At 43.8% G+C, this 27,540-nt stretch overlaps 1 protein-coding gene across 3 annotated transcripts in view; it reads left to right on the forward strand.

Annotated features, from left to right (window-relative positions):
- Nucleotides 1-27,540, forward strand: part of ADAMTS9 (ADAM metallopeptidase with thrombospondin type 1 motif 9) — an 80,095-nt gene that overhangs the window by 34,108 nt on the left and 18,447 nt on the right. For all 3 annotated transcript variants that reach the window (XM_053989173.1, XM_053989174.1, XM_053989175.1), the window contains exons 17-29: nt 1,032-1,198; nt 1,307-1,436; nt 2,005-2,131; nt 3,762-3,972; nt 4,689-4,853; nt 5,973-6,137; nt 6,997-7,116; nt 8,909-9,013; nt 9,159-9,326; nt 9,504-9,788; nt 10,435-10,596; nt 11,181-11,357; nt 23,846-24,013. In XM_053989173.1, the coding sequence (XP_053845148.1) occupies nt 1,032-1,198; nt 1,307-1,436; nt 2,005-2,131; nt 3,762-3,972; nt 4,689-4,853; nt 5,973-6,137; nt 6,997-7,116; nt 8,909-9,013; nt 9,159-9,326; nt 9,504-9,788; nt 10,435-10,596; nt 11,181-11,357; nt 23,846-24,013 (2,150 nt within the window). The remainder of the gene's footprint in view (nt 1-1,031; nt 1,199-1,306; nt 1,437-2,004; nt 2,132-3,761; nt 3,973-4,688; nt 4,854-5,972; nt 6,138-6,996; nt 7,117-8,908; nt 9,014-9,158; nt 9,327-9,503; nt 9,789-10,434; nt 10,597-11,180; nt 11,358-23,845; nt 24,014-27,540) is intronic.

Here is a 27,540-nt window from a genome sequence, read left to right on the forward strand (position 1 = left end):
ATCTTGGGCCCTCAGTTACTGTGAACCTTGTAGTTGCTTAACAATTTAGGAGGAATTTGATGTTGTCATCAAGTCCGAGATGTACCTACTGTTATAGGAGATATAGTAAAAGAGAAGTAATCCTTTAATGAGTTTTACTACTGCCTAATAACATTAAAACCTCTGAAGTGTGAAACTTGGTTGAGTGTAGCCTCTGCTTTGTGAGGTTTTCTGCATCTATGTCTTTTTGCTACTAAGCAGTGTTTTGCTTCATTATCTCTCCTCATTCGATGGAAAAACCTTCCCTTTGGTGTTTTGGTGTTTAGATTTTTCAGTACAGGGGCTTTTTAGTAACATAGCTGTGATGGGTGAAATGGTGGGGAAACTAACTTAGGAAATTAGCTACATAATCGCATTAGTGTGAAGTTGTGCAGCAGACTGCTGTTTTCAGGAAACTGTTCCTTTTATAAAGCATTTAGGCTTTAAGCCTCCAGTGCTCTCACATACCTTAAGATTTGGAATAATAAAAAGTACGGGGGGAGGAGGGAGAGGGAGACAAAGGGGGAGATACTGACCAAACTCTCTGTAATTATATACTAGAAAATTATGTTTAGGTAATTAGAGTGCGTACATTTACCCTAAGAACACACCTGGAAACACCAGGGAAGCCACCCTATCCATACAGCTCATGAAAAGGTTTGGGCAGGATTACTTCTGTGGTATATGTGGGGATACAGCCTATGTGTGCTCCTTGCAGCAGCCAGCCCAGAATGCCTTTTGGATATCTCTGCACTGGGTTATGGATTAACTGTTTATCAACAGTTTCAGGAGTTCAGCCTTCATTTTTAGGAGGCTTTCCACTGGAAAAAGGAGAAGGCATAATGTCTGCAAGAGCTCTGCTGCTCACTTTACATCCTTTCTGTCTGAGAGTGCCAGTGGGCTTTTCCCCCCACCTCCCCAGAGAAAGGAGCACTGAGAGCACATGACCCACGTTGTTATGTATGTATGAGTTAATTCTGCCTCTTTAGTTCTTGTTTTTTGCACCTATGCAGCCTTATCTAACAGTCAAGGAGACTTTATATTAAATGGAGACTTTGTCGTCAGTATGTTTAAAAGGGAAATCAAAGTTGGGAATGCTGTGATCGAATACAGTGGCTCCGATAATAGTGTTGAAAGGATTAATTCTACAGATCGGATTGAGCAAGAAATAACACTTCAGGTGAAGTATATGTTGTGTGTATGGACAAGTCTGCCCAGCACTGCTGAACTGAAAACAGTGGGCAGTGATATCTGTTGATTTACTCTGCTTAATTTTTCTTCCTCTCAGGTTTTATCAGTGGGTAATTTGTACAATCCCGATGTTCGTTATACATTCAATATCCCTATTGAGGACAAACCTCAGCAGTTTTACTGGAACGAGCATGGCCCATGGCAGCCCTGCAGTAAGCTCTGCCAAGGTGGGTGCTTGGGAAGGGTAGTTTTGTCCTGGATTCATTTGCGGTCTGGGCAGTGCATCAAACAGATCCCTCTCTGTTTGATTTCTTTGAGATTCTCACCCTGTGGATACGATTGTTTCCGTGGTCTGCAGTGGAGGGTAACATCCTACAAGGTGCTTCTGGGTTTCAGAGCAGGGCACCTTGCAGTCCCTCCCAGCCAGGTGAGCCTCAGAACCTGGTTTGCAGGTGAGGAAGCTGAAGCACAGAAAATATCAAGAGGCATTTCCTAAGTCTGCAAAATCCACCAGTGTCTGGTTTTGGGTCTGACATCCAATCATTGCCAGTGCCCACCCTGCTAAATACTCAGAGCCCATCCTTGTGGGGTACTGCAGCTCTCTGCCTGTGTCCATCCCATCTGCGATAAACTCCTTCTGCTCCACTTAGTCTTAAACCCCCTCTCTCCTTCCGACAGAGGTAGAAAAGCACGCCTAAAGATCTCTTCAACACTACTATGAAAGGTGTAAGAGAAATTACTGAATTGATCACTTTTCTGCATGACTCAAACCAAGTGCTGGTTTTCTCTGTGCAGGAGAACGAAAAAGGAAGCCTGTGTGTAAGAGAGAGTCAGACCAGCTCACGGTGTCAGACCAGCGATGCGATCGAATTCCCCAGCCTGACCCCACCACTGAGCCTTGTAACACAGAATGTGAATTAAGGTGCACTGTGCTCAGCCATGTATATAAATAACATTGTGTACTTAATATTTACTCCTCTTTCCTTTTGCTTCTCACCATAATTTCCTTTCTCACCAGCCTGTGTTAGATTTTGAAAAAGAAAAGGATTGGTAGTTGCCTCTTTGTCAGCCAAGAGCGATTGTCGTCCACCAGTGGTGTTTTGAAAGGCACTTTTCAATGTTTTTACATTTCACTTGCTGGATTCAATTAGAGCTAACTATAACAAAAATTCTCTTAATGTTAAAAAATCTCTCTGTGTAATATAGGGCCTGAAATTTGCATCTGCCTGGATCAGAAATCAGCGCCATTATACATAGAGCCTGCAAAGGGGGGACAACACATACTTGAAGAAAAAATGTAGCTAAGACTTGGATTTGTCACTGTTTATTTAAAGCAAAGAATAGGCTTAAGTGTAGAATGGGTTCAGGGCTGTCCCCAGACAATTCTTGGCAAGCTGGAATTGATGGAGCACAGTCTAAATCATCACAACCCATTTTCCTTTAAAAAGCAATCTGTTTTCCTTCCTGGGGCTTAAATGTGGTGGCATTAAGCCGCTGGTGAAGCAATTCAGATGGCCGAGTTTCCCGAGGGGTTTCTCCAGCCCTGTTAAACCGGGGCTGTGCAGGGCTGGGTTGTCGCGGTAACAGCTGTTGCCATTGCAACAGGTTGGAAACTTGAGAAGGGCAAAGCAGGAGTCTGAAAAGCATGCAGGGGTGTGAGGCTCCCACCAGTCAGGAGCTACTAATTCCAGATCCCCTTGATCTTATTCTTCTCTGGGCTGTGATAGAGTTTGCTCTCTTGGCTTGGGAGCAGGGCTCTGTGCTCCCTGTACAGGCACAGGCATCAGCCCAAGGGTCTCCAGGACTCCTAGAGGATGTCACTGCCTCCTCCCCCAGAAGCCACCCTTGCCAGGTGTGAGGGGCATTGGGCTCCTGTTGGCTTCAGGGTCTTCAGCACCTCCCTGGATCAGGCCTCACGTCCAGCATCTCTTTCCAGAGCTGAGCTGATGTGAAGGAGAGATATATCCCCAGGTGGGGCCTTGGGGCCTCCAGCACCATCCTTTTTGTCCGTCTCATGGAGGAGGCAGCAGGGTGGAAATCTGTCCAGAGAGAACACCTCTAATCCCTGTTGATACAGCTAGGGCTTGAGTATCTTGTAGCAAGTCATTTGCTTGTCCTTTGGAGAGCTGAAACTGCTTTGTGGGTGTCCTTTATTGTAGAACACCTCTCCAGCCTGTGCAGATCATTTGCTGATGCTGTATTTTCCAGTTTTTAGATGCTGAGGTGGCAAGTGCAGGGGAACATGGGGTGGAAAGCTTTCAGAAGCTTTCAGAGCACTGTTCCTTGCTTGGCCATGAACTCTGCATGCCACCTTGGCTGGTCCAAGGATTACAGTGTGGCGTTGCTGTCTTTCTTTTGCTTAAGAAAGACCTTTTGACAGTTCCTTCCCTTCAAGCAGCAATGCCAGGGTAATTGTAAGTCCCATAGCACTGGGAAGTGTGACAAAGAGCCAAAACTTCCTGTTCAAGAGCATACATTATTTATTTCTGTCAAACACACTCGAGCACGTTCCCTGCAGAGCCCGGGGCTGATGTTTGCTGTCCTCGGCGCAGGTGGCACATCGCGAGGAAGAGCGAGTGCACGGCGCAGTGCGGGCTGGGCTACCGCACCCTGGAGATCTACTGCTCCAAGTACAGCCGGCTGGAGGGCAAGATAGAGAAGGTGGACGACCGCTACTGCAACAGCCAGGCCAAGCCCAGCACGAGGGAGAAGTGCACTGGAGACTGTAACGTGGGAGGATGGCGGTACTCGGCCTGGACTGAGGTAAGGGATGCTCTGTGGCACGGCACATGCTGCTCCTTGCACAGGAGTACCTTGGGCTGTTTAGGTTGGTAACAGAATATATGTAAAATATGGCCACAGTGGTTCTGCTTTCATTGCTTCCTCTGGAGGACACTTTAATCTGAATCAGCCTAGTACTCCTTACCTTCCACTGCAATTAATCTATACTTTAAGTATCTGTCTTCATTAGCTGAAGCTCTGCTAGCTATCTTCTACCATCAAAGCTGTCACCACTGCCAGGAGCTAGGGAGGACATGTTGTCGTCATCAGAGGACTTAGGAAATTTGTTTCCTTTACACATCTTAGCTTTTGTATGAGCAAGAATGCAGGTACCAAGAGATTGACAAGCCTGGGGTTTTCCAGGAAGGGTACAGTGAAGGGGGGGCTGGCTAGTCAGAGAGAGTTAATCTCTCTTAAAATGAAAACGAACAGCAGCCATTTAGGAGAAGTGAAAGGCAGCACTTGTAAAAGTAATAATGGGGTTATAACCTGAAATGAATTTGTGAAACACATTGCCATGACATTTTATTAAGCATAGCAAGACTAGTTTTTTAAAGGAATACATAAAGTAAAAGCCTGTTACTTAAAGTACATTGTTACAGAGGTTTCCTGCAGTCACTCCACAGCGACTGCAAAGAGGGAGGAAGCAATAGCAGTAGAGTGGCAGGAAATATTGACTGGGCGTGTGTCCCTTGCAGTGCTCCAAGAGCTGTGGCGGGGGCACGCGGCGGCGGCGAGCCATGTGTGTGAACACCTACAACGACGTGCTGGACGACAGCAAGTGCAGCCAGCAGGAGAAGCTGACAGTGCAGCGATGCAGCGACTTCTCGTGCCCTCAGTGGAGAACCGGTGACTGGTCCGAGGTAGGTGCTGGTCACCAAGGTGGGCTCACCCTGCTGGTCCTCCACCCTGAGGGGCTGATGTCTGCAAAGAGGTGTCTCCATCCCTGCTCGTCTGTCATGATTTGTTTGTGCATCCTGCAGAAGGTGGCAAGCCTGTGCACAGGGAGGCTTCAGACAGGCAGCAAAGTCATTGGCCTTGTTACCACTGGTCAAGTAGCCACTTTCCTCCCTGCAAAGCCACAGGGGGTTAATGTCTCTGCAATCCTGCAGTAATTTCTCCCCAGTTTTTCTGTAGTTCTGCTGTGCATTTGGGAAGAAAAATACCTTCTGCCCTCATTTTCCCTTGAGATTGTCCTCAAGAGCCCTGGCAGCTCTGGCTGTCACTGGAGGGCAGGATTGCACCCTGCTGATGTTTTGCTCAGCCCCTCTCTGCTGTTTATTACCTCTTCCACTGCTGCTGGTGTTTTTTGCAATGCAACAAAACAATCATGATAGGTTTGTCTCTGCAGCAGGACTAGGGGTCCTGGAGAACAGTCTTCAAAGGGTGCTCATCAACATTGTGGCCAAATTTCTCTTGTTTCTGTGAGTCATGTTCTTTTAGGGCATAATGAAAGCAATTAAATGGGAACAGGGATTGTTTTCTACCAAACGTGTCTTCTGATTCGAGCTGGTGGCAGTCCAAGCCATGCCAGGGCAGTGGAAGAAGGGCTCACAGCCTGCAGAAGCCAAGACCCTTAAAATGCACACTCAGAAAGAACAAGTTTTTTAGAAACACGCTGTTGTGCACAGCTAAAACCCCACAGGGCAGTGCTGTGCCTTTGCCCTGTGTCTCACAGCTGCTGGAAGTCAAGAGCCTTTCTGGTCTCACTTTGCCCATGCTGAAGGATTCTAGCCTTGCTGTGGTCTCCATGATCCAGCCCCTCCTCTAGACTAGCTCCTGAGAGCAATCTTCTTGTTGACAAGACACTCCTCTGTCTTCCAGGACATGCTGATGTTAGCTAAAGAGTTGCACTTCAGCACCAGGATTTTTTTAAGCAGTGGTTGCAGTAGGTCTCCAGGTTTATTTTCCAGTGCCAGGGCAGGTACTGAGCTGGCAGTGCATCCCCAGCACTACCTGAGCTTGCACTTTTCTCCTCACAGTGCTTGGTCACCTGTGGAAAAGGGCACAAGCACCGCCAGACGTGGTGCCAGTTTGGAGAAGATCGATTGAACGACAGGTTTTGCGACCCCAAGACGAAGCCGGAGTCGGTGCAGATGTGCCAGCAGCAGGAGTGTGCCTCGTGGCAAGTGGGGCCATGGGGACAGGTACCACACAGCCCCACAGGGCTCCTGACTGGGGGGACCTGGATAAGGGTGGCTGGGGCTGGACACTGCCCTTTCATCCAAATTCAGCAGCATAACTGTGTTAATTGATTTGCACACCAAAGCAGCCCTCTGTTTGCTTGGGTTCAGCAGATAGGCAGCAATAAAAGTACCTGCCCTTTGTGCTAAATTTAATCTCTGTCATACTGAATTGGCCATGATTTTCAAAAAAAGAGGTTTCCAAGGTTACACTACTAAATCCATGTTTAGGAGCATAAATACATGTCCTAATTTTCACAGAAAAGCTCCTCACATTAAATAACTTTTTTTGCTTTTAATGTTTTCTGGTTTAGTGAGGGTTTTTTTAAAATATAAGTTACTCATTCCTCCCAGAGTGTTCTGGCATCTGCTTTTTCACAAAGCTGTTAGCTCTTGACTTAAAAAACAGCAACAAACCCAGACCAGTTGTCCCAGTCAGACATATTTCCCATCAGTAAAATTATTCATTAGCTGCTCATGCTACCATGGGGCTGAACAACCAGTTTTAAAGAAGCATATCATACAGGTTCTACTAGACTCTGATTCTAATGTGTGCAGCAAAGTAAATAATTTCAGTGCTCCACCTTCATTCCCAAAGAAGCAAGTGAAGCGTGCAAGGCACTGGTGGCTGCAGCGAGTTAAAACTTTGACCTAATTTAAAGCTGAAATGCATGAAGTGGAGAGAAACCAGAAGGGAAACTGTCTTTCATTTCATTTTTGCTGCTCTTGCTACATGCCTAAACAGAAGTTGGGCTAATAAATACTCTCTAACCAAAGCACTTACTCAGACCCAGTGCTCTTTTCTCCCATCTTCTTCTCCCAGTGCACTGTGACTTGTGGCCAAGGCTACCAGATGAGAGCAGTGAAGTGTGTTGTGGGCACCTACATGTCAGTGGTGGATGATAATGAGTGTAATGCTGCAACCAGGCCTACAGATACCCAGGTAAATCCTACTTTCTTGTCTCCATCTCTTCCCAGTGTGTGTATAGAGGCATCCAGGCTACAGATTCAGGGGACATCTTGCTACAGCAAAGCTTTGCCCTCAATGCCAGCCCTGCAGAGCAGTACCTTGGGCTGCTCATGATTGTTGGAAAGATGCAGGACTGCTTTGGTAGAAATGGGATAGATAAACTGTGTTCAGGGAGTTCCCATCCAGATCCTCTCCATGTGGTTCACCTTACACTCTGAAGCACCAGATGGGCAGAAAGGCAGCAGACAACCTATGAGGGTATCAGGACTTTGTGGGTGAAGATTAATTACCTTTGCTTATGGTTTATATCCATGGAGCTCTAGTCATGCAACGGGATGTGAGGGTGTGTTCAGATGCAGCACTAAAGCTGGACTCTTAAGAGCTCATGAGCTAAAGAAGCTGCAGTGGATGAATCTGGGATAACAACAAGAGACCACAAGGTTGAGACAGTATTTACTGGCCTCAGAGGTTCAGGTTTTGACACAGCAGACACCTCCTTTGGCTTGCATGGAGTCAAGGATGCCTGGCTGCAGTCGGGGCTCATGTGGCTGCAGGACTGTTGCTGTTGCCCCTCACCACAAATGATGGTGAGGGGGCATAATTTCTTGTCTGCAGCATGTGACAATGTAATGTTTGTGACAGCTGTAGTTCAAGACATGTCCTCTCTGGCCAGATAAATTGAGAAATGTTGCACACCCTTTGCAAATTTGCTGAAGAGGCTTTCCATGCTGTGTACTTGGAAGCAAACATGTAAATTCCCATTTCAAGCAGAGGATATATCCAAGGCGTCTGGAGGAGCTGAATAAAACAGAACATTACCATCTATCTGTCATCTAGGAGAATTGTAGTGCTTGTGCCCTGTGCAGCTTCAGTCTTGCATGAACTCAGAGTTTAACTAAGGCCACAACATTTGGGAAGGAGCTGTTTTTCCCATGTATGGAGACCAGTTGCACTACAGTCAAGGGGTAGCAAACCCACCTGTCATCAGCCATCATTTGGCATGTGTGCCTCCAGCATAAGTGAAATCACAGCAAAGCAGAAATCAGGTTTGCCGTTTGTCAGAAGCTGCTCTCCCCCTAACAGGGACAATCACTATTAATTTCCTTTTTGGCAAGGAGTACTCAATGGAATAAAGTTATGGATGTTCATAGTTTCTGGCACCAGACCTCCAGGGAGGTCCAGGCAGAACCAGAGCCCTCCTGTGAGGCACTGTACAAAAACTGAGCAGAATGACACGTCTGTCCCCAAAACCTCACATTGCTTGGTGTGTGGTGGAGATCAGCACGTGGATATAGGTGGTCTGGTGGGCTGCAGGGAATCAAAGGGCTGCAATCAGCAGCATAACCTTTATTGTGTGGGCTGCAGGTCTCACTCTGAAGGAAGGAAGCTTTGAAGGGAGATAAAGTTGCTGTTTTGCAGATGTGTGTTCATACCAGAACGTTTAATGAACTTTCATCTTTTGCCTCAAAAACATCTGGTTTTAATGCATGGAGATGGCACATGGTTATGGGGATCCCTATTGTAGAGTTCCTAATAAGTCAAAAGTCCACATAGGGTACTACATATGAAAGCCTCAGGATACTGATGCTGAGTTTTGCTGATTCACCAAGGGGATGAAGGGAGGAAGCCTGCCTGCACAACACGTGCAGGTCACGGAGTTTCAAGATGTTGCATGTTCTTCATAATTACATTGAAGAGGAGGTGGTTTAATCAAAACATCTGCAAATTCTTTATTTCCTGTTTTCCCCATGTATTTTCTATACAGGACTGTGAAGTAGCTGTATGTCCTGCCCATCCAAATAGTCCTGAAGCCAAGAGAGCAATATCAGGCATTCACAGGACACAGTGGAGATTTGGATCCTGGACACCGGTAAGCACACATCATAATACTTTCAGGATTATTTTACAGTAGACAGTGTGATATTTTTAACTGCATATGCCCAACTTTTCATTACAAAGTCCTTGCAATGTATATCAGGCAACTTCCTAGTGGAATGTTCTTTGCTCTTCCCTAGTGCTCCGCAACCTGCGGGAAGGGAACCCGGATGAGATACGTCAGCTGCCGGGATGACCAGGGCTCCGTGGCCAATGAGTCAGCTTGTTTACACCTCCCAAAGCCATCAGCCACAGAAATGTGCACCGTGACACCATGTGGGCAGTGGAAGGCCTTGGAGTGGAGCTCTGTAAGCATCACACTGTCTCTTGCAAGAGACCTCATTGCTGGAAATGTGCTTCGTTAATCTGTCGCGCTTGCCCTTTTATAAGTGAGGTTATTTGGGTTTTCTGCTGTTCATTATTAGCAAGAGCTGTTTTTCAAAACTGGAAATGTGACCGTGTCTTCTTTTCCCACTGTAATGCAGTGCTCGGTGACTTGTGGTCAAGGTAAGGCAACGCGACAAGTGATCTGCATCAATTACAGTGACCAGCTGGTGGATAGGAGCGAGTGTGACCCAGACGACCTCCCTGCCACCGAGCAAGACTGCTCCATGTCTCCTTGTCATCCAAACAGCCATGACTACGGCAGGCCCATCCCCCCTTTCCTCTATCCGGATCATCGCCTCAAACCGCACCCTGGGGGCAGCCCGAACCGAAACCGTGCACATATACCAGGAGGCAATCAGTGGAGGATAGGCCCCTGGGGTGCTGTAAGTGCTCTGATTCTCTTATTCTTGGGTTTTCTTGGGCTTTGTTTCTTTCCCAAAATCCATATTTTCTTAAAGTCAGCACAAAGGGAAGAGAGAAAGGGACCTTTCTCCCCACTGTCTGGTCTTTGCTCACACAAGCAAGTGTTGCAGAAGGGCTCAGGCATCACTTGTCAGCCTCTCATACCTCATATCTCCAAGGCAGTCTAGGCAGAAAGCTGACAACGTCATTTTCCATGAGGCAAAGGCTGGCCTCTGCTTCTTGGCTGTCTCCTGGGACATTTACAGTTGTGCAGAGTTGTTGCCAAAGCACAGCAGAGCCACGATGCCAGCTCCTCTCACTGCAAGCAGTATGCAACGCTTTATCATGGAAATCTCTAAAGGGAATTAAGCACAAATGAGATGTCAAACACTGCAGCAGGGATTACTCACCTGCTTAAAACTAGGCTGGCGTTTACTTTCTTTGCTTAGTCAGCACCTAAGTCATTGCACTGCTATTAGTAATAGCTGGGTTTTGAAGTTTAATAATGCCTGTTAGCTGTATTAAACTTCTAGCAGTGCATTCCCACGGTGCAAGGCACTGGTAAGGAGCTGGGAATGCAAACTTATTCCTGGACTCAATGAAGCTGTGTGCAATTGTGTCTTCCAGTGCTCTAGCACGTGTGCGGGGGGGTTCCAGCGGCGGGTCGTGGTGTGCCAGGATGAAAATGGATACACTGCAAATAACTGCGATGAGAAAAGCAAACCCATGGAGCAGAGATCGTGCGAATCTGGCCCCTGCCCTCAGTGGGCCTATGGCAACTGGGGAGAGGTGAGTGCACCATCCATCTGGGCTCCCTGCCCAGGGCAAGATTTCATTAACAGGTGGCTGAAAAATAGGAGAAGAGAGGGGTATTGTGGTGGCATTTATTAGAAGGATTGGAACTTGAAGGGCAGCCTCTGATAAATGAGTGAACCCAAGCAGTTGCTGGGTGGTGGTTTCATTTCCATTTGTCATGGGAAAACTTTCTTCCCAAGCAAAAGTAAGTTTTACAAAAATGAAGTTTGTTTTTTTTTTTAAGTGAAGCCTAGTTTAACTGAAGGCCTTTTTTTTTTTTTAATAAAAGCGCTGCTCCCTTCTGAAAATTAGTCTGAGATGAGCAATTGGAGATGTAAACCTCCATTATCACATTGAGTCGGGCAATATCATGGTGGAGCAGCATGAACAGCTTTAGGGGGAGAGAAGCTGAGGCAGCTGAAGGTCCATCTGAGGCTCATGAGAGGGATTTGGCTGGAGTGGGTTAGTTGGGAACAGAAACTACCATTGGTTTTTTGAGGTGCTAGTGCTTCAGGCAGCAAGTGAGCAGTATTTTTGCTGTCCCAGCGGTGATTGCTCTGTCCTCTGCTGACTTGCAGTGCACGAAGCCATGCGGAGCAGGGACAAGGACACGGCTGGTGGTGTGCCAGCGCCCTAATGGAGAAAGGTTTCCGGATCTGAGCTGTGAAATCCTTGACAAGCCACCAGACAGAGAGCAGTGCAATGTGCAGGACTGTCCTAGAGATGCTGCCTGGAGTGCTGGTCCTTGGAGCTCGGTACGACCATAAACTCTTTCTCTTTATGAACTATTTAGTAGATATCCCCTAACGACATTTAATTTGCTTCAAACCAAGGTGCTAATGTTTCATGTCTTAAAACTGCACTTACAGAGGATTATTTACAATATATTCATAATAACACCTGTTCAGGAAGGGCTTACATTAGGGGAACTCTGGTCCTTTAATTTAAAAGGCACTTTCTGCTAAGTAGCCACCTTTGTCCATTTTATTACACTGTGCGAGTGCTGTGCATTACGAATCTTGGTTCTGACTAAGTTTTTGCATATGGATTTAAACCTGTAATTTAAGCAGTACATTTCCATTGAAGTTAAATTGTTCCGCTCTTTAATGGTAATACTGCACTGGGCACCTACTGGTTTAGCAGTGGTGTGTTCTCTGCCAAAGGCAAGAGAAGTGGGGAGAATGTGTTAAATGGCATCAATTTCCAGGCATGTATAAGTGTGTATAGATATGTGTGCATGTGGGCACATGCCCACACACAGACCTACATAGAAACGTGTGCATTCACACCTGTGCTCTATTTCTGTTCCTGTGTATATAATAAGACTGTGATGTACAGTGCAAGGCACCTGTAAGCTATTCTCGTGTATCTCTCTGCTTCTGGAGAGTGATTGTCTAGCTTGATCTCCAGCTGCTGCTCTATCACTAAGCCAGCAAATGATCAGCCAGGTGTTGGAAGGCTTAAAACCCTGGCAGTTTCCCAATAGCAAAATAGTATTTGGAGCAGAGGTGTCTTACTTTGCTCCTTTGCTGCTGGAGGAGTCTGCTACAGAGATGATTTCATGAGGGCAGAGCAGCCCCGAACCACAGGGTTGTGGTGCTGTTTTGGGTGCCACACCTTTGTAATTCTTCCTGACCAGAGCAGCAACCTTTTCTGTGAACCTGCACCAAAGCAAGTGCCACCTGAGGTGCTTCTGGAGCCCTGGAAAACCACAGACCTGTCCATTTTGGAGTGGCCTTCAAACACCTTTGTGTATTTTGTTATAAAAGCATTTGAAGACAATTTTTTTAAAAATCTGATTTAAAAGCACTTTATAGGAAAAGAAAAAAGAGGCCTGTTTTTTAATGTAATTGTAATTCCTTAATTGTCATAGTTTGGAAAGTCATCTTGCCAAAACCTGCTCTCCTCCTGTGGGTGCTTTCAGTAATGTGGATGCCTTCAGTAACACTCTTCAATATTTTTATCATACCTCAGTGAGTTCTGCAATAGCCATAAAACTGCTGAACTGGTGTGTATCCAGTGCTTCACCAGTACAAGAGACAGTGCTATGAAATATTTCATTTGAGGTGCTAATGTACCCCTTGTCCATCAACCTGGTTGGTGCTAAGGAACAGCGAGGTGAGGTAAGCAGAGGTAGCGATGTGTGTGCTGGCTGCCCTGCAGGATTTGCCAGCTGGGAGGTGCTGCCAACTTTGTTTTACCTGTGCTGGACCATTTGCAAGAGCCAAAGGTTTGGACAGAGTTGTGTTTCATTCTGGTGTCACTCAGCTTCTTCGTGGCTGTTGAGGAGCAGGCTCCAGGCTGCACCTGCTTCTCAGTGTTGGAAACACAGGGTGCAGTCCTCTAGTCTGATGGTTTTCTTTTCACCCAGGAAAAGTTCCCTTGGCTCCACTCTGTTGTATTAGTCTCAGTGGGTTGTCCTTGCTCTCCTGGGAGCAGGTGGGACATCTGGCAGACAGGTGGAGGGCAGGGACACCCTGTCCTGCCTGCAGTGTCTCCTCCCGGCTGGCGCAGGGTCACAGCCCTGGGGAAGGGGCTGCAGGGCCGAGCCCCCGTCATTGCCATGAACTGATTTGATTTTTCAGTCTCATTTACCAAGATGTCCTTGGGCTCTGACATAGGAGACCCAGAGCTGTTTGAAGACTGAGAAGTATCTATGGGGTCCCCAGGGCTTCATTCCCTCCAGCAGAACACTCCACGTGTATGTCTACCTCGTGCTACTACTGTAGGTAGTAACGGCCAAGTTTTTCTCCTTTAGTGTGGTATCACCTGGATTTGCTTTAGCTCTGTCGTCGGTTGCAAACATCATTCTGTAGCTGTACATACTTCATCTGTTGGGATGGAGTGTCACTACCATATTTTTTTGGTCACTTTTGAAACAAGAGTATAGTATTAGCTGAAACTTTTCAGCAGTATGGATTTATGTATTTATGTAAAAGTGTATTTATTTTTCCAATACTGTTATTTAATTTTATATAAATATTGCATACATTTATAATGTTTAATGTTAATGTTGAACAGTGAAAATTAAAGACAAGTAGAATGTAATCATAAATGAATTTGTATAATGATTTCTTGACTCTTTTGATAAATTCAGATCATATACTTAGTTTTGGTGACTTTTGCTAAATTTTCTGAAACAGTTCTGCAATGTTCCATCTTTTATCTGGCTTTTCTTTTACTTGCTTTGTTCTCCAACAGAAATTGTCATTCTCAATGATTAAACAAACACAGTTAAAGGTGTATGAATTACAAAGTTTGGTTAACTAATTTCTTGCAATCATGTGACTGGCTTAGCACTACTCAAGTTTCAGTGAAATTAGTACTATAAAATGCGTACAAATTAAAGCAGAGGGAGTCTGAAGCACCCAGTCTGCAGTCCTCGGGCAAAATTCCACTGGGATTTTATACAGTAAACAAGTGATCTTTATCTGGCTGGTTAAATCCAGGTTTGGAAGAGATAATTAAATGGATAAACAGATTGTATGTGTAAATGATAATTTTACAACAAGAGACTGCTGAGATGTCTTGTAATTTTAATGTATGTTCAAAGAGGACTAAGAGGAGGTGACACTTTTATTCCCTTGCATATTTAAGAACATGTATTTACCCACTGCAGAATTGTACACCATGTGATAGACCTGACCTTCTTATTAAAACCATGCTTTAGAAAATGTGCACTGACTGTCACCAGAATACAGAGAGTGTTTTTTCTCCTCTGAATGCTTTATGGTATGAATGCAGATCTCCATACACACTCTCGAATCCCGAGAGGAAATCTTGCCATGTTCTCCAGAGTGAGGGAGATGTTCACGAGAATTACCCATCGCTTCACTTAAAACCCGAGGTTTGGTTTTAATAAATATACCCATATATATACCATATATATAAAATATGTGCATAACCTCCCTTAAAGCACCTGTCTTGGAGCAGATTTGCTCCATGCAATAATCTCTGATATTTTGAGTTTGCCTTAATATCCCACTGTATCCTGATACAATTTATGAATAATGCTGAATTAACTTGTTGTGGGCTTCTCATTCATTCTGAGTTAGGGAATGGTTACAGATAAAGTAAAAACAATTATATCTCACAGCAGCCTGCTCCAGTTGGGTGAGTCATTTGGGCTTCACTGCACAGAACAGTGATCATTTGACTTTGAACTCTGGAAAATGGGTGGGTGAAGTTTAGATTTATTTGGGGTTTGTTTGGTTTTTTTACCAAAAAAGTATTATAATTTTAAAAGTAATCTGCCTTGTCAAGTGCTTGTCAGTCTTGGATATCTGAAGTTCAAGCTGCTGGTGCAGTGGTTGTGTAGCTCTCAATGCTTCCCAGCTCTGTATCCTGTAGGCAGAGGTGCTGGTATCAGAGTCTTTGTGGGCCTTTTGCTCTAATGAAGAATCAGAAGCTTACTGTCAGGTAATTAGAACATTAACCAGCTAAGTTCCAAGCTCTCTTATTGTGGATGTGCATTCAGGTTTGGGCTAGGACAGCACTGGTTTCCCTTGGCAGGAAGCTGGTGGCATTGATGGCTTTGCAGGGCTCTTTGGCTGCACACAGGGACAGAGCAGCAAAGGAGCTCTGAACTGGGAAGTGGAAGAACTGCCTGGCCAACACCTGTGTCAGGCAGCTGGCACTCTGGAATTTTAATCTTAAAGTTGGTGTCAGTGGAAACTTTGGGTTATTTGTATTTAATTCTGTCAAAGCCCCAACATGTTGTTTGGAAAATGCCTTCCCCATGCAGCTGGCTGAAAATAGGCTGCTCAACAGCAATATTCTCTGTGTCGTTGTTCTGATAATGTTCATAGCAGGCAGGATGTCAGGTCATGCTAAGGCAAAAGTGATAGCCAGGGACAGATTTGGTTGCAAGTGTATATAACTCTGCTGTTCCCTTCTTCTCCTTGCAGAAAATGAATTTGCTGTGACAGCAGCATTGCTGAACTGCTCTTGGGGTTTTGTTTGAAGAGTCTCAGCCTGTTGCTCCTCTGAGGCAGTGGTGATGGATGCTCATGCATCTCTCTCCTCACCTCAGTGCTCACAGCTGGTGGCTCCAAGGCAATCACAGGTGGGCAAAGCCAGTGGTACCCAGCTGCCCAGTGGAGTCACATAATTTATTTAATCTCTTTTTACCCTAAAATCTCTGATTTTTGTTTTCCTTTCCATTTTTATTTTTTGCCTATTATCACCATCTTTCATTGCTCCTTCTGATTCTACTTAAATAAGGAGAACTGTATAGGTATACTTCTGTAATCAGTTCTCTGTCTCCTCTTTGCTGGTGTTGATGCTCCATTAGCAGGAAAACAGCCATGGAAGCCCATCAGCTACACCCTGCAGGTGAGGGACTGCCCTGGGGCACTGTGTGCTTAACACTGAGCCAGCACCTTAGTGATTCCTGGATCAACTCCTCACAGGACTGATTTCCTGCAACTTAAAGCTCAGCTGTTGCAATCCACTCTCCCCCTTGCAGACCCCCATTGGTCTTTACACCCCTCGTGACCTTTTAGTGTGATGGAGAAATAAAAGGACTGGTCAGCAATGTCCCTTCCGACTTCCCTAATCCAGTGACTAAATGCAGGGGAATGACAAGGGAAAGGAGCTGCAGAGGATCTCATCTGCTGTCCTTAAACAACCTCTCCTGTTGCCACTGCCAGGACACACAGGAGCTGGACCAGTGTTTAGACTCACAAAGGTTATTTTCAGGCATCTTTAAAATCCTCTCATCCCTTTGCCCCCAGACAGTGCATCTTCTCCCCAAGTTCCTCAGTGCACTTTCCCACTCAGAGCAGTCTCTTTCCTCCCACAGTGCAGTGGCTGTTTGGCTGCATTTGGCATGCCTCTGTGGTTGCCTTTTTACACCTCCTCCCTTACACATTTTCTCAATGAAATAGTCATTTTCTAGGCCTAAACTCAAACAAGAAATGGTGAGGCTGCTGTTCAGCAATGGCTGGCTTCAGGCCTTGTGTTATGGGTGGCCCATCCCTGGCTGCAGATCTCCTGCACATCTGCACATGCCCACACAGGAGAAATAAAGCAATAAATAAAAGGGCAATTGCTGGGAATATGTCTCCCAAAGCACTGGCTCTGAGTCCAGGAATGCATTAGACTGCAAGGGACACATTGAAGCAGTAACACACTTTCAGGGATGAGCTGTGAAATGCAGCATCTTCAGGGAGATCCCTGAGCTGGGTTTTGGGAGTCTGCCTGTGGTTTTGCCCATTTTCCAGAGTCACATTCTGTACTCCACACTGCAGTCATTTCTGTTGCTCAGATCCTAGGTATTTAGAAACAAGGATGTATAACAATGAGGGACACTAAGCACAAAGAGATTTACTGTGCTTCTAACTTTTCCAGTGATTGATTTGTGCAGTTATTAAGAAAAAGATGGTGTAGTCAGTCGTGTTCCAAAGGCACTTAAAGCTCTATTCATATTTTAATTTTACTAGCACACAGGGGAGGTGAGTGATCCAACAGCATGGATGAAAATCTGTCTGATGCCCAAGACCATATACAGGTTGACAATATTTGTCCCCAGTGCATTAAACTAAGATTCTTCTTTATAAAATGGGGGAGCAAGCAGCAGCCCAGGGCTCCTACAACCCCCCAATGTGAAACAGGGCTGACATTTCTTGGAGAGCTCTTTACTTTGTGTTTTACTCCATCCAACACAGAGAAATCCTATTCTGGAATAGAATATCTAAATGGCATGGTAGTACCACTGTTCACTAGAAATATGAAGTGTCAGTTAGCTGAGGCACCTTGCTGCTTCAATTGGTACTCTCCTAGAAGTGCCACAACATGGAAAAGAGGTTTCATCAGTCCCTTCCACATCCCACTGTATTGGTGTCCTTAGATAGCTCACACATCTCCTCCTAATTTGAGGAATTGCCATCTACTGCCACCCTCCCTGGAGAAACCTGCAGTGGTTCTATGGGGCTTTTCTTTGTTGTTCAAGGTAAATAGTGTGGAGCAGGGAAGGGACACAGCTTTTAGGAGAGCTCTGTGTGCTCACAGCCCTGCTAATTTCTGTGCCTGGTGAAGTCTTTTGTGGTGTAACAACAGGGCAGGGAAAAGAGGGGGAGAAGGTGCTGCTTACTGGGTGGATGCTGCAGAAGAGGAGATGCATGGCTTCTCCTGCTGCAGTTACCTCTTTCTTGTCATATATCTTGTGAGGTTTCCCAGCTTGGGGAAATTATTGTATTGACTTTGGCACTTGGGCCTTAAATCTTGCAGGAGTTAAAGAACCCAGGAGCATCCTTTCCTCTGGGCAATTTATGCTGGAGCAGTGGGCTCCAGACACACCAGCTCTTACTTCCTCTGCAGCAGCACATCAAATTGGGCCCTTTTCTCTGAGAAATTTTCCTCTTTTTTTCTTTTTTTTTTTTTTTTATGTGTTGTAAGACATCATCTGAGGCCACTCACCAGTCCCTGCAGCTGAGTTTGTTGGTGGGAAGGTGAAGATTTAGTGATTTTTTTTTTTTAGAAGATTTCTCCCTTTTGCAGTAATGACTTGGGAAGCTCTATGCCTCTGCTCCAAGTCAAGACCAGAGCCTCTGAAGGATGGAGACCCTGTGGCCACTGCAGAGACAAGGCAGGCCAACATGGAAGTTCCCTCTTGCCCATGCCTGCTCCTCTTCAGACTGGGGGCTGTCCTCCAGCTCTAAGAGGGCTCCTCAGAACACTTCCACATGGGCTCTGGACAGTGCTCACAAACACATTCAGACTATAGATTCCAAAATCCCTGATGTTCGTGCCTTTTTTTTCAATCACCCCATTTATCTGAGGAGTCAATTTGGATTAAACATTTCTAAAGCCTCTTTCAAAAGTGCAGTGCTTTGATGTGTTTTGTTCAGGTCTCTGGTCCATTTGCCCTCCCTTAAATGTAGAGACCCCTCTTCCCTTTTAAATCAAGAATCCCATGTACTTTTTGGCCATGCACCAGCTAAAATCACCATGACCATAAACACTGAGCACCTTCGTTTGTGAGGAAAGGAAGGGCAAGCTGGGTGACTCCTGCCCTGCATGTATCCCCACCCAATTCTAGGGATTTCTCACCATGCCAATGCAGATGGGCACAAGACTGTGCTAAAACGCATCGGTGGGAGAAACAGGGCTTCAGAGCAGCAGTAAATATTTCTTAAACATCTCCTAAAGTGCTGGAGCCTTGCTTTCAGTCTGTCTCACTGAAGCCAAGGGACTTACCTGCTGAAATACCTTGCTGTTGTGAAGCTGATTTGGTTTGGATGCCACAGAGCCCCTGTTGCTGAACAGCTCACAAAGGTTCCAGCATTTTAAGATTCCTGGTAAAGGTTCAGCTGGTGAGGAAGGATCCAGGCTTTCCCTGGTGATGTGTCTGTTGATGTCCTTTGTGCTCAAGAGACTTCAGAGGTACAGAAGTCACAGGGATATGGTTTCAGTATCTGACAGCAGCAGTGTTAGTGGTAGGAAAAGGTGATACAGACTAATAGGCTAGCTGTGAAAGGTAGCTGTGAGGGTACATTGTTGGGTTTGCTTGTAGTTGGAGGAGTTTGCTGGCATCCAGGATCATAGCCCTCTTGGAAAATGGGTGTAAAGCATTGGAGGGCTCTGTTGCTTTTCTGCTTTGTTTCATCCAACACATTTTGTCTCAGATTGCTGCAAAGGATGAACCAGAGCTTACTTACAGCTGCTGACTTTCTATAAAATCCTTAATGTGGGGCAGTCTAAATCTACAAGGATTGATTTTAATTTCCTACAAAAAGTTGCTCCTGGCAGAATCTGATAAAGCCATTTTTAGTCTAATCCTTCCCAGCCCTGCCCTTGCTGAGCTATCATTCTATCTTTGGGAATTCACTGGGTGATCACCACAGCTTGCATTCATTGTCTTAAATACCTCCCAAATCGTTGTCGGCTGATGCACGGTGGGTCTGAGAAGTGGTCTGACAGCATTTTCTGCAACTTTTCCCTTCTGGGGGAGAGTGTTCCCAGGTTCTTGCTTGGGATGTGCCCTTCTGCCCTTTGTGGAACTGCCTCTTCAATGCACTGAATTTACAAGGAGCAGTCATTCCATTTCTTCTTGACTGCTCTGTGGTGCCTTTTTCTTGCTAAGATTTGTTCATTTGTGCCCAGAGCTCTTGAGTCTTCTTGGTGCTGGACTGACCCTGTTCCCAGAAATTCATCAGAAATTTTGTACAAATTTTTAAGAGATTTTGAACACATTCTGGTTTGTGGTGGGTTTTTTTTGTTTTTGTTTTTGTTTTTTTTTTTGGGGGGTTTTTTTTTGGTTTTTTTTTTTTGGTTTTTTTTTGTTGGTTTGTTTGTTTTTTGGGTTTTTTTTTGGGGGGGGGGTTGTGGGGTTTTTTTTGTTTTGTTTTGGGTTTTTTTGTTTTTTTTTTTCCTCTGCCAGCCCTATGCATCAATAGCATGCAGCCTTTCTGTTTTAGGGAGGTCTTAATGAAGATGTACCCTCATCTCTCAAACGATGAGATCAGGAAATGCAGAAAGGCTTATTTTAAAGCAATTTGCACACACTTGTAAAACAGAATTATCATCTTCTAAGCTCTGAAACATAAAACAAATTTTTTGTGGAAACAAAAACACAAGCAGAGCAGAGCAAGGCATTGCAGATATTTAGCATCGTGTTCTGACCTTTATGAAAACAGTTGATATAGAAATATTTCTGCCGTATTTATTTAAACCTTTTTCCTTGCATTTATTTTAACTAGGCAGTATATTTATTTGAAAATATCAGCAGCATGCCAATCTCCAGTTCTTGGCACGTTAACCAACACTAATCATGCAATAAACATAAAGCCCTTAAATCTGTGCTAAGTGCTTTGATCCTAATGCTCTTAGGAAAATTCTTTTGTTATTGTTCTCCGTGTAAAGTGCCAGGTGCAACTGTGGTGGGTTTAGGAGATAATAAAGATAATAACAAGGGGAAGGTTTGCTAGAGTTTTAGAGTGATGGCTGTAGCTGATTTTTCAAAATACTGTTTCTCTATTATTATATGCGCTGCAAACTTTGGTGGTTTTTTTTACAGAAACTTAACAATTTGCTGTTTTCACACCCTCCTTCATGCCTGGCTGTCCTCCCAGGTTCATCCAGGGGTGCTATTTGCTGTTGTGCCTCAATCACAGGCTGTAAACAGCCTTTCAGGGCAGCGTTTTCCCACACTTAAGTGGAGGCAGAGGCAACTTGACCACAGGCATGCCCAAGTGCATGTGATCCTTGACTCTAGGAAGCTGATAAGTGAAAAAATTCCATACAGTACCTGGCTACACATTCAGGGCTGGCGCAGAGGTGCTTAAAACCGGTAGAGGCTTTTCTGTGGACTCAGAAAACCTTGGATAAGGTGAGGCTGTTATTCCAGAGAGCCACCATCTGCCCCCAGTACTTGGAAGCATTTTATATGGGGGGTGTGGGAAAGAAATTCAAGAAAAAGAGGAATGTGAAGACAGTGATTTTGCCAAATGTTTTGAGAAAGGCAAGGTCAAAGCTTACCTCATTGTGGTACTGTTATTGGTAGGTACCATAAGCAGGCAGCATTTGCAGCCACGAAGAGTCCTGTTAATGAAATGCAAAGTTTATCCAGGGTCCAAAATAAATGATGAGGCTGATGGTGGTAGTTGGGTGTAGCACTTCCTGGACTCACATGGCGTTGAGATGCAGCCCACTATTAAATTCTGCTTTGCATGTGGCTCACATATGCTTAAAATCTATGTGCCAGATAAAAGTTGAATACCTGAGATTACTTAGATGGCAGTTATTAAGTGGACTCTTTGCAAAGGAATTTTCAGTCTCTGATACTTGGTTAAATTAGATTATTCAACCTTTCTTTTCTGTTAGTGCAAATGAGATCATAACTCAAATGTGCATGAAAGCAAACGGGTGGTTTAGATCTGAAAATATACAGCTGCCTAAATATGATTTATATTAAAGGCAGACATAGAAATGATTCATTCCAGCGTCTTGGGAATTACATTTAAGTATTTAAAAAATTAACCAAATTATGCTTTAACCTCTGAGTGCACCGAGGTTTGCACGCAGACTCGTTTGATCATGGGATCACAAGATAAATGTCAGAATCAGGCTCCATGCCAAAGTGAAGCATTTTGTTGACAGGGAGTAAAAATTTTGAAATAACTAGGACCAAATTGTTCATGAGATCCTGTATTTATCAACCAGCTTCAGGTCCCCAGAAAGGTGCTTGCATTGTTACACAGTGTGGTTAGTCTTGCTCTAGTTTAAGTAGTGGGATCCCGTGTATTTTTTAAATTAAGGATGCTCTGGGCTGTATCAGCTCAGGATGTGGGACATGAGAGTCATGATCCATGCTGTAAATTTACTCTTTGACTGTCACAGCAAAGTGGCATAACCTGCATGAAGAATGTTTACCAAGGAGCACTTGAATTTTTGTTTAAGCATCAGTGTTGGTGTTTAATCCAAAGACAGTAAGTGGATGAAAATACTAGAAGTTTAGAACTGGGTTTTTTAGGATGTGACATTTCTGTCTTGCTGCTGACTTTCGTTGCCTGGGGAGAGAAGTAGAGAGAATGACAAAAATAACTTCTGATGAAATTTGAAGGCTTATAAAAATAGGGTAACATTAACTTGATCTTTCTTCTGTTGATGCTAAAGAAAAGAAGTGAAGTTTATGGATCTGGGTAACTTGTGGAAGTTTTATTTTATTGCAAGGGACAGCATTTCTTCTGTTTTTCAGTGCAAGTCTGGATGTTGCTTGTTGGGTTTTTTGGCCTATCTTCAAATTTGATCTGAGCTCAGGAAAACTCAGAGGCAGCTATCCCTGCTCAGCCTCTCAGAGGAGCATCATTAACGGCTCTTAAAGCTGTTGATTAACGGGACCTCAGTGATCTTTTGTTGAGCTGTAACACTCTTAACTCTGTAACACTGTAAGGAAAACAACCTTTTTCAGGGAATCATTTATACAAACTTTTAAGCATCAATGTCTGGTTTTAGGAGGTACATCCATTTCTCTCCACATTGTTCTGAACTTTTCCATTTAGAAACTGCTCTCTGGCTGGTTCTTTGTGGGTTGAATGAGCCATAAGTAGGGCTGTAATACAAAATAGTCACAGGTGTCAATGTATATGTCAATTCCTATTCTAGTGGATCTTCCAGAGCTGCTATAATTTTTTTAGGTTATTTATAGGCTGGGAAGAGCTTAATCTGTAATATATTTCTTGGGAAATATACTGATGGAGTGACTCCAAAATGAAGGTCGAAGCCTCATTTCTGCGTGTTTTCTCCATTCTGAAAAGAAAGCAGAACTTTTTATATGGAGACATGGTTAAAACAGTGGGTTTGCCCTCAAGGATTAAACCAGTATGCTTATGGGGTAACATGTAATGAAGAAATGGAAGCTGAGTCTCTGGGTGCATCATGCTGAGTAAGAGGCTTGTTCTACATGAAACTGTCATATTAAATTCGTGTCGTGATTCCAGACCCCTTTGATTCCTAAATCTTTGGAGGAGACTAATCTGAAATCAAAGTGAAGTTGCTTGGGGTTTGCATGCCAGAAGTGGTCACATTTGAAAAAGTTCAGTGAACCTGCAGAGGGAGGTTGAAATTAGTTGCTTCACTACAAAGCTTGCAGCTAACATACCTGCTGGTTTGCTTTTTGCTTTGATTCTCCAGGCTCTGCCTTCTTGCCACCTTCTGAGTTGTTTTCAAAATGCATAAATCTTAAGGATGAACATGTCCTGGTTTCAGTCTGTTTAGTGAAGAAAAAAAGAAAAGTCAGACTACACTGATAAAACAAACACGAGCTTTTGTACCAAGGACAAGGAAATGCTGCACTTTTCTGCCTCGTCCTTTGTGCAGTTATTTCCCTCTGTGAAGGTGCAGAGCACACTTTACCCTCCTGATTTACCAATATTTGACATCCCTTTGTACCAAGGTAAAGGGAAATGGTTCGTTTCAAGTTCTTCTAAGTAGATACTGAGGGCTCCTGCCTTGATCCCTGTAAGATGACTCTGCTCCTTTGAAACGACTGGAGCAATGCCAGGAATCCAGGCTGTTACCCCTGCTGAATGTCAGCTGTTTTCTCTATTTTGATACTGGCATTTTTTAGGGCTTTGACCAAGAATATCACACGATATTAAGTGTCTGCACTCCCCTCAAGCTTTGTGTAGCCTGCTGGGGACCTGGGGAGGTGCTTTTTGGTCAAGCTACAAGAAAATGCCCTGGTTAGCCATGGCCCCTGTATGAGTGTGAAAGCTGATCTGTTACTACTTTATATTTACAGTGTTCTGTCTCCTGTGGAAGGGGCCAAAAGCACCGCAGTGTGTACTGTTTGACAAAGGAAGGGAGGCATGTAGAAGAAGAGAATTGTAAACACCTTGCTAAGCCCAACGTGCAAAAGAAATGCAGAGGGGGCAGATGTCCGAAGTGGAAAGCAGGAGATTGGGGCCAGGTGAGACATGTTGTGTACCCTTTTGCACCTTTTGGTATTCTTCCTCCATCAAATTGGTTAGAGCCTGGTTTTCCAATCACTTCTGTCCTCATGAATTATTCAGGGATAAAGGTTTTGGGCCAGATCCTGGTGTCCACTGCAGCTTCATGGACAGCAGTGGAGCAGCAGAGATTTGTACCAGCTGAAAACTAGGCAGTTTGCTTTTAGTGTCTCTCTGAAAGCAAATTCCTTGTTGCATATTTTAGGGTTTTGCTAGAAACATCGTTAGTATATAATATTAAAGAGAATCTACTATTTATTTATGTTTTTAATATAATTGAAATATCATAACTCAAATAAAATCTTCCTTATTTTTGAGAAATAAACTCATTGTTTGATTTTCCCTTGTTAAAAAGTCAGACAGCAATGCACAGAGCAGAGGCTGCTGGAAATGAAAAAGTATTTTGAGTTATTAAACTTCTTGCTTGCTGAAAGCATACCTTGAATCCTTGTTTTCCTGAAAATAATGTCTTTGTCATCACCTTGAATCTGCCACATCACATTTTTAACTCTGAACCTTGCTTTTCCCTCTGCCTCATTTGTGTGCTAATCAGAGGAATAATTGAAAATCCCAGACTAAATGAACTGTTAACTTGTAAAACATCGTGTTCCCTTGCATTCTGTCTTCCAAATGTAGCTACAAAACACCCATTCTTGCTGCATTCAAGTTCCCTGAAAGACAAACTATTCACATTGCTACAGGCACACATGCAAATGTTAAGACTAGGACAGCATGTTGTTGATTAATGTCCACTAATAAAAAGGGCAATAAACCCATTAATGATCTATGATTGTTTTCAGACTTGTATTAGTTTTTTTTTTTAATCCTTATCTTTGGATTGACAGGATAGGAGTATTTGCCATTATGTGGGTGAGGGACTAAGTGCTCGTTCACCATGGAGGTTCAGTTGCTGAGGTCTGGGCTCTTTACCTGAGGATTGGAGCACCCAGCCTGTGAAATCCACAGTACTGCTCCCATACTGGAAATTAAGTCAATATTATTACCTTTATTACCTTCAGGACTGAAACCTCAGTTTTATACAGGAGCCAGAGACTAAAATGAAATGCAAGGCCATTAGACAGTCTTGTGGTATCCAATTTGCACCTTATTTAATGACTATTCCTGAAAGCAGTTTTTACTAATAATTGTAAACATAATAATGTAATGGTCTGTCAATTGCATTAAAATACACTAATACTAATTGATAAACATAAGTGGTTTAAAATTCCCAGCTTTCCACTGCATCATGGATATTAATTTTATGCAACTAGAGAAAGAAACCCAAGTTAATAGGAGGATGAGGTGATTTATGGTCTGAGGTGATCTCTCATGACCAGGCAATTAAGGAATATTTGTATGCTAATGATAAGGCTAAGAGCAGGCTTTTCCAGGAGTAGCTCCTCAGCCCAGGTTCCTGAAGCAGGTTGTGCTCAGCCAGCCAGCATCTTGCTTGGGGAAAAAATAAAGGGGTGGAAACACTTATGCTACAATGTCAAATTGGGCTTTTTTAAAGTCCTGTCAGATGCTGTGACATGGATCTCTGAGACTCACTGCTGCTGGCAGCATTTTTTTTGCCTGTGACAGATGAAGAGTTGGGGCTGTCACAGGTTGGGAGTGCTGGTTCTGGTTCCCTTGTAAGGGGGGTCAGAGATCTAATGCCGTGGAGCCAAGCTGGATTTAGGTGCTGAACCTCTCATAAAGAGCATGAAACATACACGAGTTTGGTGCTCTGAATACACAGCAGATCAGGGCATAAATTGGGCATGAAAACTCCACGTGACTTTCCCTATCTCCAGTGCCACTGTGGCAAATAGGAACCATGATCAGTTTCCACTTAGATATTATCCATAAAACCCCCTAACTTTCTGAAGGTCTAATTGTCTCAGAAAGTTAATCCCAAAGCTGAGCTGCTGTGCTTTTTCTGCTGAATAAACCTGCAAAAATCTGCGTGAGAAATAAGGCAATATTTTCCCATAAAAGTGGATCCTTATATATGCACAGAACCCATTGCACATACCTTTAGGTGTTGGGAGTTTTTGCCTTCTGAAAAAGGAATTACTGAGAAAGTGAAGATCAAAAAATACCGGAATGGTTAAAAATCAGTCTCAGTTGGACACTGGTTGTGCTGGTGCTCCAATCTTAGGTTTTTTTCTCTTTGGATGTTTTGTATTCAGAGGGTGGTTAGTTCTTTTCTGCATTGTTAAGAACCCACTTCCATGGAGCAAAGCATTTTTGATATATCTCTAAAAAGGTTTTTTCTCCAGTCTTAAGTGTGTTTATGTCTGCAATGAAATATCAGATTCAATGTGTTTGTTTCTCCTAAGTAGTGTCAATTATGGCCATTTACCTTTCATTTAACAAAAACACCAATATTTATTCTGCTCTCTGGTATTTGCATACTTCAGCTACAGGCTGAAATCCAGCCCTATATAAAAACACAGGCAGAGCATCAGGTGGAGTTTCTGGCACTGTCCAGGGACCATCCTCTTCCCAAACCTAGGTGTCACACACACACTGCAGCCCCCCATGAAAAAGCCATGGTGTCACTTGTGCTCTTTTATCCATACCTGGGCTTTTTATGTTGGTGATAAATGCAACTCAAAAGATATCTTAGAGCATGGTAGGCATCCTGGTGTATATTCTCCAAGTTTGTGCCTTTATTCAGTTTAAGAGTCCCCTCTGGAATGTGTAGGACAAAGACCACTGTTAATCCCAGGGAAGCAGCAGCATATGGGAAGCATTTGCATCACTAGTGACAGAAATCCCACTGCTGCTTTCAAAAGCTACACAAAAATGCTCCCACCCTCCTATGAATATCTGAAGCCAGACAAATAGTCACAGTCAGCTTTTCTCTCATTTTCTTGGCTTTATGGGGCATTTGGATAGTAAAGCAAAGAACATTATGGAGGAATACGGAAAAGGGAATTGCTTCCCCATTAGACACCACTTAATTCTCTGCCTTAAGAAGGCTCATTTTAGTGGGCATTGCAATAACAGGCTGTGAACTTATTTTCTTAGTTCCTGATATATTAATAAGTAATATTAGTGGTTATAAATGACTAACATTAGTTGTTAATTCAAGCTGTGGTTTTAATACATACCTTTATTTTTTATGCACTTTCTTCTACAAATGCAAATTCTCTTTACTCCAAATCTGTATAGTATACTTTAAGGTCTAGCCAGGAGGAATCTGTTCCAGGGGAATATTAAGTACTGCTAAACATGTTAGTGTGCAGTCACAACACTAAGAAATGTTGCGTGAAAGAAAAAATAAGCTGTTAATAATATTGCAGTATAGATAATAATTTAAAGATGTCTGAGAAACAGAAAAATTCAAGCATTTGTTGCTGTGCCTTGAAGTTGGGAGAAATGTGCCCACAGTGTAATGAAGGAAATCTGAAATGCAGTTAATTTCAAAAAGACATTTGTTTACAAAACTAACTGTATTCCCTGCCTTGGTGCATGTTCATGTTTAGATGCATGCTGA

This window comes from Vidua macroura, chromosome 13 (genome assembly GCF_024509145.1).
Source record: "Vidua macroura isolate BioBank_ID:100142 chromosome 13, ASM2450914v1, whole genome shotgun sequence".
NCBI classification, from domain to species: domain Eukaryota; kingdom Metazoa; phylum Chordata; class Aves; order Passeriformes; family Viduidae; genus Vidua; species Vidua macroura.